Source organism: Vigna unguiculata, chromosome 4, assembly GCF_004118075.2.
Source record: "Vigna unguiculata cultivar IT97K-499-35 chromosome 4, ASM411807v1, whole genome shotgun sequence".
Taxonomy (NCBI): Eukaryota; Viridiplantae; Streptophyta; class Magnoliopsida; order Fabales; family Fabaceae; genus Vigna; species Vigna unguiculata.
Genome location: NC_040282.1, coordinates 36,861,622 through 36,875,642, shown reverse-complemented (window position 1 = coordinate 36,875,642; position 14,021 = coordinate 36,861,622). Strand labels below are relative to the sequence as shown.

At 30.6% G+C, this 14,021-nt stretch overlaps 1 protein-coding gene across 7 annotated transcripts; it reads left to right on the top strand.

The window, feature by feature from the left end:
• Window positions 1–7,178: 7,178 nt before the first annotated feature.
• On the top strand, window positions 7,179–12,981 carry LOC114181386 (short-chain dehydrogenase TIC 32, chloroplastic-like). Of its 7 annotated transcripts, none has more exons than XM_028067829.1 (10): window positions 7,179–7,329; window positions 7,502–7,649; window positions 8,524–8,667; window positions 8,830–9,061; window positions 9,145–9,224; window positions 9,364–9,517; window positions 11,154–11,232; window positions 11,864–11,948; window positions 12,388–12,458; window positions 12,630–12,981. In XM_028067829.1, exons 3-10 carry the CDS (start codon window positions 8,562–8,564, stop codon window positions 12,804–12,806), a joined length of 984 nt encoding a protein of 327 aa, XP_027923630.1. In that variant the 5' UTR covers window positions 7,179–7,329; window positions 7,502–7,649; window positions 8,524–8,561; the 3' UTR covers window positions 12,807–12,981. The 7 variants fall into 7 exon arrangements, with proteins under 7 accessions (XP_027923630.1, XP_027923626.1, XP_027923627.1 ...); XM_028067825.1 differs by having other exon boundaries at window positions 7,502–7,677; XM_028067826.1 differs by having other exon boundaries at window positions 7,181–7,329; window positions 7,570–7,677.
• Window positions 12,982–14,021: the final 1,040 nt, after the last annotated feature.

The following is a 14,021-nucleotide window of genomic DNA, read 5'->3' as shown; positions in this document are numbered from 1 at the left end:
TAGCATAAGGTGTACAGATTGAAAAAAAGAACTCTATGGACTAAAACAAGCCTTAAAAGCTTGATATAGTCGCATTGAGGCTTATCTTTTTATCTTTCTATTTCATGTTGTAGTGTAAATTTTGTGTTGATCTTTGCATGCTTTCCTTAAAATTTTTACACTTTGCCTAGCTGAAAACATGAAAAACCAAATTGAATATGTGTTTCTTCTGTTTGTTTAGTTCTTTTTTTGTTGTAAGATCACTAGCAAAACTCCAAAAACATATTCCATGTTGTTTAGGTGCATATTGAGAGGTCATGAGTTTGTGCTTTTATTAATTTGGAAAAGAATTTGTATTGAACTTTAGATTTCAATACATGTGTCCTCTTTGCATGGTGATGATTCTAAGAACTCATGATTTGAGTTCTTAGGATTCAAGATTAAATGTTTTTCCCTCTTTTCCAAATAAATGTAGTAGTTTGGCTCTTTTTGAGTTTTAATAAACTTAACCTCTCATTCTTCCAATGAAGTCCAAAAAGCATAACTTATAGTTTAAATATTTTAATCTTTAATAGATTATTAACTACCAAAAAGGCCATAAATCCATATGTCCGTAAAGATCTTTGTAGTACTTTTGACATTTGCTTCAAAGCATGTGTTATGTGCACTTTGAACTCAAGTTCTGCAAATTCTAATTGGCCAATGAGCATTTGAAACGTAGGCTCAATGAGAAATTGTGCAAGTTGAGTTCAAAGTGCACATTGCCTATGGTCGAAAGCGAATGTTGAAGGCACTACAGGAGATCTTTATGGACAAAGAAATTTATGTCCTCTTTTGGTAGTTAGTGATCTACAAAAGATTAAAAGATAAGTCATTATTTTTGAACTTTATTGGAGAAAGGTGAGTTGAGCTTATTGAAGTTCAACAAGAGCCAAACTATTGCATTTATTTAGAAAAAAGGGAAAAAAACACTATCATTCTTCTTGAGTTTACGATGTTAAGATATTCAATCCTTTCATTGTATCATTCATGTTCATTGTATAAGAGTGTTTATTGTATAGGAGTTTTCATTATATATAGGAGTTTTTATTATATAATATTATTAGTTCAATAATTATGTAATGTATCCTTTTATTTGGTTGTGTATATTATATTGGCAGGTTTTGTTTGGTTGTATATAACACAGTTACCGACAAATAAATTCATCGATAATGTCACCATTAACAACATAGCATATGCCATTGATAATTACCGATGGATTTCATATATTTGTCGATAAATTTTACAAACAAGTAAATTACCAACATATGTCGTTCCATCCATATTCTGTCGAAAATTACAAATTATCAATAGATTTCACTTGTTTTTTACGAATTATGACCATCGATAATACGAGATTTTTTTGTAATGTCTAATAGTATGTAGTTTTTTGCTACCTCACTTAAAATATTTGGACTTTTCATTATTCAATATACCATAATTCAATCAAACACAAAACTTACATAAAATCAACATATAGTGACTTCGTCACTTCCATATATAAATATTCTATTCTAGAATACTATTATAAACCGGAAAACTTATACTTGTCTTGACAGCAATTTTCAAAATTTGAGCAATAACTATTTTAATATTTAGGGATCTAGAGTAAGATATTTAAATTTAACAAAATTTTAATATGAATGAAACAAATTGAAAAGATTATTTTCTTTGACCAAGATTGTAAGGCCCATTATTTTTCTGCCCTTATGTTTAAGGGTTGCCTCAAATCAGTTGGCCCATAGGGTGTCCAAAGCCCTTAAGGCAGCCTAACCCCTCTCATTTCTACCACTTTGCAAAAAAAAAAAAAGACAACCACCTTACTCTCTTCTTTCCCCTCAACAGAAGCTCTGTTAAGGTTTGGTCCTTAGTTCACTTCAAGCTAGCTCAATCTCGTTTCTTCTCCATGTAAGTTGACCTCTAGCCTTTATACTTTTCCCTTAAACTCTATTTTTCGTGGACCAATAAAGATTCATGAGTTTAACCTTGTTTTTCCATCTGGGTCACTATTTCCACCTCTTAAATCTGCTCTTGGAGCTGTTATGTGGGCTTAGGTGTCGAAGTAGTTTGCTAGCTCTTTCCAGGTAAGGGAAGCTAAGGTTTCACCCATTTTTATCTTTTTGGTCCATTTTTAGTTTCGTTCGGTGATTCTGATGTTTGTGTTGTGTTTACGATAGTATGATAATGTATTGGGTGTTGTTTGTATGAGTTTTTGGTTGTTGTATGCGTGAATAGTGGAGGAAGTCTGATAACCTCGCCCAAGCGAGTAGAGCTCACCTAAGCGAGAGTGTCAGAAAACCCTCCCAGATGTTGCGCGAGCTGTCGCTCAGGCGACGAGCTCCAGTCTTGAGCGATAAGCCATCTCGCTTAGGCGAGGAGGTCTCGCCTAAGCGAGAGAACGTGACAACACCATTGTTCCCTCTTCGAGCTCTCGCCTAGGCGGAGGGAGCTCGCCTGAGCGAGAGAACACTCTCGCCTGAGCGAGACCCTTCTGCTTGAGCGAGAAGTTGGGCGAGAATGCATCAGTTTCTGTTTTCTTCTCTGTCCTTGTATGTTTGCCACATGTTTGGGTGAATTAATATGTTAAAAGCATGGAATGAGTGATGTGAATGTATGGAATTGGTTCATGGATCGAATATGATGAGTTTGGTATGGTTTTAATATGGAATATGAATGAAGGTTGGTTATAAAGTTTGGCATGAGATTGTTATGCATGATAAGTACCTATTTGGTTGGTGAAGCATGATTTGTGTGTGGTTAGGACGTAATTCCACGATAGTTTCATGGTGGTGCCTCATTGTTTAGGGCGTAATTCCATGAGTCTCTAGGTGAAACCTCATGGTGGTGTCTCAGTTGGTCGAGACATAATTCCATGACCCCTGTTAGTGGAAGTTCATGGTGGTGCCCCATCTATATAATTTAGTAAGGATTCAAGGTAAGGATTGCATCCTGACGCTCTAAAGAGTCACTTAGTCTCACGTAGAGCGTACTGACTCGAGTGGTGAGAGTAGCAAGAGGCCTGAAACCCATTAGGGGCTAACCTTGTGTGTGGAGGTTGAGACATTGGAACAATTAGCTCGGTAGAGCAGTGAAAGCCACCACAAGTGCAAGCATCCGTTGAATCCGACTAATTATATGTATCCGGATGAGTCTTGTCTGAGTCTTAGTGTATTGTTTGCAAGTCATAACATGATTGGTTGGCTTATGCATCTTGAACCATAAAATTGTATGTAGTTGTATGATATATCATTTTCTACTCTAGCTTACCCTTTTTGCTTGATTGATTGTTATGTGTGTGGTTCTTCTCTTTTTGCAATGATCATCAATTTATTGATGTGAGCAGATACGAGAGCTACTCGTGATCAACAGGGAAATGATGATTTCGCTGCTTAGCTTCTCTATGGTCTCCGTTTCTTCGAGTTTTATTTAGGGTCATGGCCCTTGTATCACCTTGTTTTAGTATTAATCGTTTACTGTCAATCCTTGTACTTTGTTATGTATTGGCATCTTGATATGCTTTAGATTCTTCTAAGTATTTTTAGATATTGTAAGGAGTAGTGTTGTTTATACTCCAAGACTCGTTTTCTATATTATCTGTGTGACATGTTATTTAATTAAAGTAATTATTTAATTGGAGTGTTATAGAGATCGATTACAATATCATAAAAAAATCGAATAAATATAAACTTATTTTATTTGAAAATCTGAAATTATTTTGAAGTACGATGATAAATATGAGATATGATGAGACCAGAGAGATGGGATAGTGAAATTTTATGAGAGAAAGAAAAAGAAAATGACAAAAGAGAGAAGAAAGAAGCACTACAATAAGAGGAATTAAAATCATATAAAAATATATAAAAATGTATTTTTTTATGTTTCTTGAATAATATTTTTAAAACGCTTTAGGTGTTAATTGTACATTATCGCATTAATATGGTAGATGGCATGTACATTCACTCAAAGACAAACCAAAGAAGTTTCCCACATAACCTTGTTTCTCATTAATTATGGCCACCATTCATTATTTTGTAACACAGTGGGGAGATACCTGAACTTTCCTTTATAAATTATAATAGTTTTATTTTAAAATTTAAAAACTTTAACTGTCTATATAAATATAAACACTTAAATACAAAAAGAAATTATATTTACTTACCAACACTATAGCCGGCATATCGGTATTATTAAACACTTAAATACAAAAAGAAATTACATTTATTTAACACTATAGCCGGCATATCGGTATCAACGCTGCTAATGGTTTCTTCTAATGTATTTTGTATTATAAATTAGTAACGAACTCTTATATTTCTTGATATATTATATTTTTTCACCAAAAGAAAATTATCAACGTTATGCTAAACTAATTTGAAATATATATCTACTTTCTTCATAAACACTTACGATTTTTTAAAATTATTTTGAAAATTTATGTAGAACTATTTAATTGATTAAAGAACCATAACATAGACTAACTAAAAAAAGGTTAAAGATTAATTTATTCATCAAAAATATATTTTGGATTTCACCACATGAGTAAGTGTTCTTGAAATAAGTTGCATTCACAAGCCCTTCAGGAGAATTTTTCCTTTTCCACTTACAGGTTAAAAAAAATATCTTTCTAATTTATTTTCTCATTTCATTGATTTGGTTTCAATATCTACATTTTATTTGTTGGTGTAGGTTTCTACATTTAGTAGTACTTACTGCTGATAAAAAAAAAAATACTTAATAGTACTTTTTGATAGATTTTTAAGAAACTTGGTATTCTGAAGTGTGATGTACATTATTTGTGAAAAAATAGGGAAACTATTCATTTCACATTGATTGGATTAAACTATATATATAGAATTAAGGAATTAAGGTAAGCGAGTGAGTTTAAATTTTGTATTATTTATTTTCTTCTTTTTTTCTCTTATTATTTTGTACTTTATTTGTTACCTAAAATATTATTGAGATTATATCTTAAAATTTAATGCTAAATAATTTAAGAAATAATTTTGGCAATAGTAGTTTTTAGTCATGCAATTTTAAATCAATTCATCACTAGTGCAGTAAGGACTTTTTGCCCCAGTTATTTTTCTTATTTTGCCTCGGGTCTGGAACCGAGGCATATTGGGACGAGACCTAAAGGCACTCCTTTTGGCCTCGGTCGTTACCCGAAGCCATAAAGTTCCTTTTATGCCTCGGTTCTAAATGAACCGGAGCCATAGTGTTCCGTAACACGTCGTCGACGAAACGCAGCAGCCACCACCATCTTCCTCGCCATGAGCGAACCAGATCTGCATATGTCGCTGTCAGCCACCTGCAACGAACCATAACCACGGCCAACCTCCATGGAAGCCACTACGTCACGCTCAGCAGCACCACCGTGACCGCGAGTTCCGGCACCGCAACAGCAGCCTGCGTTCCGCAACAGCAACAACACTGTCTGGACCTGCAACCACCAAGGCAACACCTGCAACGTTCACCATCAACACAAATCCACTGCCTGTACGCGAGCCAGATTCGAACGATCCTCAACGCTACGCAGATCTGTAACTACGACCAACACCTCCATTGCAGCAGCGAGAGCAAGATGCATTCTCCGCAACGCTCCAACACTGATCTGCACCATTAACGCTCACGCATAGCTTCATTGCGCCGCGACACACAACCTGCAACAACAGCGTCAACGAGCCATGGAACAGTCATGCCAGAGGGAGAAGAGAAAGGGTATTGTTGCAGATAGGGGGCGCGGGGAAGAAGAAGAGAAGGGGGGCTCGCGAATTTGGTGCCCTAATTAAACCATATGACCTCGGTTATTAATTGAACCGAGGCATATAGCCCTATTTGGCATCGATTCAGACCCACCCGAGGCCAAAGAGGTAACAGCTAGTGGATTTTTGGCTTCGGGTCTGTGTAACCGAAGCATATGAGCCTCCTTTGGCACCGGTTTTTGGCGAACCGAAGCATATATCTCTCTTTTGCTTCGGGTTAGGCTGAACCAAGACATAAAAGTTGTCTGAAATTGCAAAAATGTCACCGCGCCATTATATGCTTTGGTTCCTGAACAACCGAGACATATAAAGCGAGGTAAAAATCAATTTCTGCACTAGTGCATTCTTCTCTAGTTATTTTTTCAGCTGGTGAAATTCAATATGTTGAATCTAGCTTTATGTAGATAAAATTTCAAAAGACTTGTACAAATTTTAATATTTTATAATATATGGTTTATAAAATTTTTAAAATATTGATTATAAATATTAATTATATAGTATAATTTACAAATGTAAAACTATTTATTTATGAAAATTATAATTTTATAAAAAATATTTATCATGTAATAGAAAGATTAAAATACTAGTTAAAAGTAAAATTCAATAAAATAAATATGAAAATTAAAATGAATAATTTGGAGTCTTAATTTTTCACGTTAAGCACTGCCCATAGTATGTTTTTTAAGCAAAAACCTTAAACGCGTACCAAAAGTCTCCTACGTTTTCTTTTAAACAATTTATATAAACTAGTTTGACTAGCACAAAAACATTTTTAATAAATATATCAAAATAACTTTAAGAATTTCAAAACTTATAAAATGCAAACTACTAAACAAATAAATTAGTTTAATTATAAATTAGAACTTTATTTATTAACACTTAACTTATAACTACAAGTTAAATTTGTTATTCACACCCTCTATTTTGCACCCTTTCTCATTCCTTTGAATACATTTTTTTAAGTTATAACCTTTCAATACCTAATAAGGTCTTCACCTCCAAGTCCTTTTCAATCTTTTTTTTTCTTCTTTGTTTGTTATTAATTTTCTACAATTTTCATTATAATTTCCTTATATATATATATATATATATATATATATATATATATATATATATATTATAATGACTACCAATTGTCTCTCACTCTTTTTAAATAAAAAGATAGTTGCTTAACAAATTGAGTCACCTTTCTCAACCTTTGAACAACTTTTTCCTTTTGATAGCAACTTTCACTATGTAAAAAAAAAGTTATTTTAACAACCCACATATTCTCTTACCTCCATTTGTTGTCTCTATAATAATATATCAAATGAAATTGTTTAATTGAAATATAAATTTAAGTTATTAAATAAAGATGGTTGTTGAAAGATAATATAATAAATTTGGAAGAGGATAACGTATCACATCCTCAATATTAAAACCTTTTCACCTGCAAATCTTTATCAATCTTTTTCTTCTTCGTTTGTTCTGAATTTTCTTGTGTTTTTATAACAAATTCCTTTTATACAGAGAGAGAGGTAACCGAATCATCTATTCTCAAACGGTCAAGGTATGTCAACTCCTACCCAATAACCTTAATAGTTGTCCATGTTTTTCATATTTGTAACACTCAGGTAAACATTTAAAATGTTCGGTTGAACGAGGACTGGTCTGAGAAATTGGTGTGATAAATATTTTATGTTATTACTGAATATGTTGCTCTTGTTTTTGTATTATTTTAGTGTTTATGTTGGAAGAGAAATGAAACCTATATATTAGTCTAGAAACTTATGCAGTTCAGATTCAACAGCTGAAAAGCATAGAGAAGAACCAAGCTTCACTTCGCAGATCCAAGGTCTGCTAGTGTTTTCTGTTCTACCAACTTCCAAGGTTCTCCATTTTTCCTAATTATTTTAAGGTTTGTTGTGCGGTTCTCTGCTTGTTTCATTGTGTTTAAAGAAGTTTCCTGCTCATATCACCTTTCTTCTTCAACCTACTCAATTTTTCTCTATTATTATTTCTTTTTCTTCCACGTAGTTTCGGTGTATCTACTTCTACACCATAAAAAAACAAAACTGAAATTTAAAAACAATAGTGGTGGAAGTTACATATCAACTAAAAATAACATCGATTTATTACACATAAAAAAGTTGTTATATAAATTTTTATCTTATAAATCAATTTTGTAAGATTATAATAAATTTAATATCTACTTAACAAAACCATATTTTAAATTATATTTGATTTGTAATTTTGAGAGAAATAATAATTTTTGGTATAAGACAATTCTATAAATTCTTAATATGTCAATTTATAATTCTCAACGGTTGAGATTCATGATCAATACATATATTTATTTTTAAGGCTAGTTACCTACTTTTTACTTTTCAAACAAATGAATAAAGTTATTCTATTCAGAATCATGTTATGTTACTTTTAATTTCTATTATTTTGGTTAGATTATTTATAATTGTATATTTAGTCTCACACGAAATATATTTGTCTCGGTATTAAAGAATGTGTTGGAAGTCTGTCCACTAGATATATAAGATTAATTTACAATAGATATATGAATGTAAATTTTACTTTACGATTTGAGTTTATAAAGTTGAATTATACTTAAATTCTATTTATTCTGTCTATCTATTATATATCAAAACTTTATCTAACGTGTGTATGTCATTTATGATTTCCTGTCTGTGCACCAACTCACATATATTTATATATCAGCAACTAATAGCAGCTTTCTGGAACTGATATTCAGAATAATTGAGTTGAGAATCTGAGACAGAAAAAGAGAAGATGTGGGCATACAGCAGAAAAGGAGATTCTGGGTTTTCATCATCTTCCACTGCAGAAGAAGTTACTCTTGGAATAGATGCCACTGGTCTTACTGCAATTGTCACAGGTCACAATTATCTCTTTCTCAATCTTTTTCTGTCTTTCATAATGCTCAAACGTAAAGAAAAGAATGACGAAATAAAAATTATATTATCTGATTTATTTTTGTTTGTTTGCTACATATGCATAGAAATTTTGATTGAAGTTGTTGTTGTTGAAAGAACAATAGGTGCATCAAGTGGTATTGGTGCAGAGACAGCACGAGTTCTTGCATTGCGTGGTGTTCATGTGATTATGGGAGTGATTGAAATGATTGATGCATATAATGTGAAGGAATCGATTCTTAAGCAAATTCCCACTGCTAAAGTTGATGTGATGAAGTTAGACCTAAGTTCCATGGCCTCTGTTCATCATTTTGCAGATGAGTTTAATTCAACTTCTCTTCCATTGAATATTTTGATGTAAGCATTCAACTTTCTAATTTACTATTTCACTACGTAATAAATCATTCTTTCTAATTCTTTTTTTCTTTTTAAATTCTAAGAAACAATGCAGGGATTTGTGCACCCCCTTTCATGCTATCCGAGGATAACATTGAACTTCAATTTGCTATAAATTATTTAGGTATATATTCTCAATTTATCTAAATTTCAATACATTATTCACTGGGTTGTCAAATAAACTTTGTTATTTCTATAAATTTAGAGAAATTGTGCAAAAATATAATCTCATTGTTTGCATTTTGTGGAACATAATTTGACAGGTCATTTTCTTCTAACAAATCTGTTGTTGGATAATATGAAGAAAACAACAAGAGAAAGTAAGATACAAGGAAGAATTATTAATGTCTCCTCAATGGGTCATCGATTTACGTATCCTCAAGGAATCCTTTTCGACAAAATTAACGATCCATCGAGGTACCAACTACTTCCAATCTATGCTAGTCGAATTTTTACACTGTAGGGTTTGTAAGCCTCACGTGTTTTTTCACGGTTCTCATGCAATTTCGTAGAAAAATCACTAAAATGAACATATTCAAAAATATTTACAAAAGTAGGTAAGTGATGTTTAAGAAAAAATACGACTTCATTTAAACACAATTATACGACTTTAGTTGCTACAATAAATTCAAGCGATTTTAAGCCTAACTCATATTATAACACATCCTCTCGTACCGAGGTATATACATTTCGTGGGTGTGTTTAGAAATGGATGCTCCATTAGCGGTCTGATGTTACAATTCTAATTTGACTCTGATACCATGTTAGAAGTGGGTTTTAAACCTAACTCAATTTCACAAAACCAACTTATAAGATGAGATTTGCATCTCACCTATATACTATGAAATGACCTTATCTCTGGTAGATACGAGACTTCCAACAAATTGTGAGATAAAAACTTTGTGTTCACAAACTGAAAATCTCATTTAATGAAAAAGTTTTATAATTTTAGTTCAAAAACAATCTGCGTTTGAAATTCAATAAAACAGAACAAAAAAATTTATGAAAATATTTCGAAACTAAATACCGGAACACACTTAATTTGGTTAGTGACTTGATCAAATGAAGTTGTGAATAAAGAGGAGAGAAGTAGTTATATAGTTTTTTCTTTAAGAAACAGAGCATTCATGCAGGTCCATTCTGCTTTTATTTTTCTCACTTTGGAATTTGGAGAACTAAACAAGGACAAAAGGGTTTGCTTCAACTCAATGCATGTCACGTTCTCCAAAGTTAAAAAGCGTTACGAAAATTTAATTTTACACTCTGATTGACTGTGACCTGTTAACAACTTAATATGTACTATAAACTGATATAGTTGATCGATTACCATGAAACTCATTAATGGTTCAGAGGTAAATATATATACATCTTGACCTTTTTTTTATATCAAAACTAATAATATCCGTTACGTATAATTTATAAAAAAAAATTCTTTTTGTAAGTGTATATTAGGTGGTAATAGATTTTTTTGTATTCATGAATATTTTTCTTTGTATTAATCCTCACAGACATTAAGACAATTCGACTCATCACACATTTAAATTGGGTTAGATTAAAAAAAAAAATTAAACGTGGGTCAAAATGAATTTCTTGACCAATTTAATTTGTGAGTTAAATAAATTTGAGTTAGATTAAAAGTTAATTGACTTTTAACTTATTAAAAATAATTCTTTTATTAGTCTTTTTTATCATTTTTTATATCACTTCTAATTATATAGGTTAACAATTTAAGTATTTTAAATACTAAAATTTTGTTTAATAATATTTGAATAATTTAGATAAAATTTTGTTTAATAATATTTGAATAATTTAAATGTTTGATTTATTTGTTTGTTAAGTTATGTATGTTAATATTTTAATTTTTAACTAATATATTTATAATAATATTTGTGCATTACAGGTGAACACTTAAAAGAATTAATAAAGTGAATTCACATTGATTGCAGAGTTAAATATATAAAACAAATTAAAACAATAAAACATTAAGCGAATCAATTCACTAATATAAGTGCAAAGATGTTTTGCGTAATTAATTTTGTTTCTTTGTGTATAGTTACAGCAGTTGGCGTGCATATGGACAATCAAAGCTTGCTAATATTTTACATGTCAATGAACTTGCAAGACGTCTCAAGGTTGTGCCATAGTGAGTTATAAATTATTTAAATGTTCACACTTGATTAATAAATTTTTTAAACCATAATGAAACCAGGGACGGCCGTTTTGGCCCGACCCACCTGTGGCGCGCCAAAAATGTGTCGGTCGGACTGACCCGTCACCAATAAATGGACTGAATATTGTAATCTATTTCGTCTTACGGTGGGCTGGTCCATCTCTTCTTCTTTTTTTCAAGTTTTTCTATTTTTTTTTAACTTTTTGAAAAATTTTGTTTATAAATCTATTTATATATATAAATTTATTTATATAATATAAAAGTATTATTTTTTAATTATTTTTAATTTTAAACATAAAAAAAGTGTTGGCGGATCAGGACGGACTGGCCCGTTTTGGCCCGCTAAACTGACGGGTTAGGCGGACTGGGTTACAACGGGTTGATGGATTGGAAATTCCAACCCAACCCATTTTTTTTTTGTGGGCCAGTCCGACAGGCTTGATCCACTTTGACATCCTTAAATTAAACATGATTTTTTTTTATCAAATAGAATGCTATACATTATTGCACTATATATAAAAAAAAAACGAAATAAACATGAAATTAGATAAAATCTATAATAGTAGCACTTGTTCGATTTTGCAATTGATCAGGAAGATGGAGTGGATATTACTGCTAATTCTCTCCATCCAGGAGCCACTTTCACCAATATATACCTTCAGAGTCCTCTACTCACAGGTAATCCACACATACATTTGTGTAAATTTTTAGGTTTACATGAAAATAATGTAAATAACATTATTTAAATTACTAGACCATTAAATTAGTTGTTTGTGTTATATTCCTATATATATTATTGGGTACATGAATATTGCTTGGAAAGAAATAGTGAGGGTGTGAAATAGATCAGTTCTTCTACATAAACATAATAAATTCAATCTTGACAAAAAAAAAATTCCTTGGAACGTCTTTCACTAAAAAAATTTAAATAGCGATCAATTTTATAACTAAAAAAATATTTTTAGAAATTAGTCACTTTATTTATTAATTATATTTTGTCTTGGTCGCTAGTATATAATATGTGATATAAATATTATAATTATGTTCTTACATTAATTTTACTTTACCCGGTATCAATTTAATGACATTATAATTATGTACTGTACGGTTTATGCAGGTGCGTGGAATCTGATAGGGCCATTTGTAATCCATTTGGTAGCAGGATTTTTTGTGAAAAATGTGCAGCAGGTAAGGTTTTTAAATATATTTTTACCTTTGTCTTTACACTAAGTATTCGTCATTTATTTTACATTTAACAAAAATAATATTTTAGTTTATTAAGTGATTAAAAAGATATATATAATTTCAAGATTAAAAATTGAAATGAATAAAAGAAGATGTATGTATGATTTATTACAGGGAGCTTCAACAACATGCTATTTAGCATTGCACCCAGAAGTGAGTGGAATCAGTGGCAGTTATTTTGTCGATAATAATGTTTCAGAAACATCCTCGCACGGAAGGGACATGGATTTGGCCAAGAAGCTCTGGGATTTTAGCGTAAACTTGACAAACCAAAATTCAAGGTCACAATGATCAATTTATATATGGAATACCTTTTAGGTATATAAAAATCTCAACAATGTTTGCTGTTTCTATTTTTTGAGTGCTATTTTTCAAGCTTAAATTTTGATTTATTTAGTGTTTTGTGGAGTGTTTTGTTCTTACAAATCATAACTAAATCAAGAAAGTTATGGTAATATTTTGTGCAGTCATGTGAACCTTTAATTTTATTTTTTTTTCAATTCTTTGTTTGCAATGCTAAGTTTCACACTAACACATACTTTTTGTGTTTCATCTCCCTCACTTAAGTAAATTTATTTACATACTAAATAATTTAGAAAGTTCACAATTGTTTATCATCCAAGTAAATTATTTATGACACCTCAAATAATTATACGCTTACCACTTATCGATTGCACTATAAGATGGAGGAAGAGGAAAAAAGAAAATGAAAGAAAAAAAAAAGAAAAAAAGTGGATGAAAAAAATGGATAGTCAAGAAAAATAAGAAAATAATTAAATGATTAATCAAGCTTTTTAATGTGTGAGATATTGGCAATTTAATGAATAATATATTTGATTTAGTAGTCAAATATGTAAAAGTACAACTAACACATTTGTTTTAATGTTTTACAAGACAATTTTAAGCAAGAAGCATTAAGCTAATATATTTGATGGAGGAGGAGAGACACAAATTATTAAAAAAAATTAAAACAAAAATAACTAATCACTTCAATTTTATATTTATAAACTACCATTCACTCGGTTAAACGTCAATGCATGGAACAAATAAAACTTTCAAGAACCTATTATTAATTTACTAATTTTCAAGAAACTGAAAAGTTCATACACATTTAACAATTATTCAATTCATAGCATAACATTTTAAAAACTAAATAGTAAAATATGTAAATTTCATAATTTGTAACAAAATTCACAAAAAGGTCGAAAAATATGCTGCAAAAAGATAAATTAAACCTTAGTCATAAATCTCATTTGAGTATGTCATATTTTCTTCAGAAACACGATAGTTTTTAAGAAAATATAAAATATTTAACTTTGTAATTTTTGATTATTAAATTTTAATAACTTTCTCTTGTAACATGAAGTGTGATATTTTAAATAATTTTAAAATATTAAAAGTAAAAAAATAAAAATAAAAAATTATTAAAAAATGTGAATCTAAATATATAAAAGAAATTTATTAAAATCTAATAGTAAAAAAAATATTTTACTCCTTAAAGCGTTT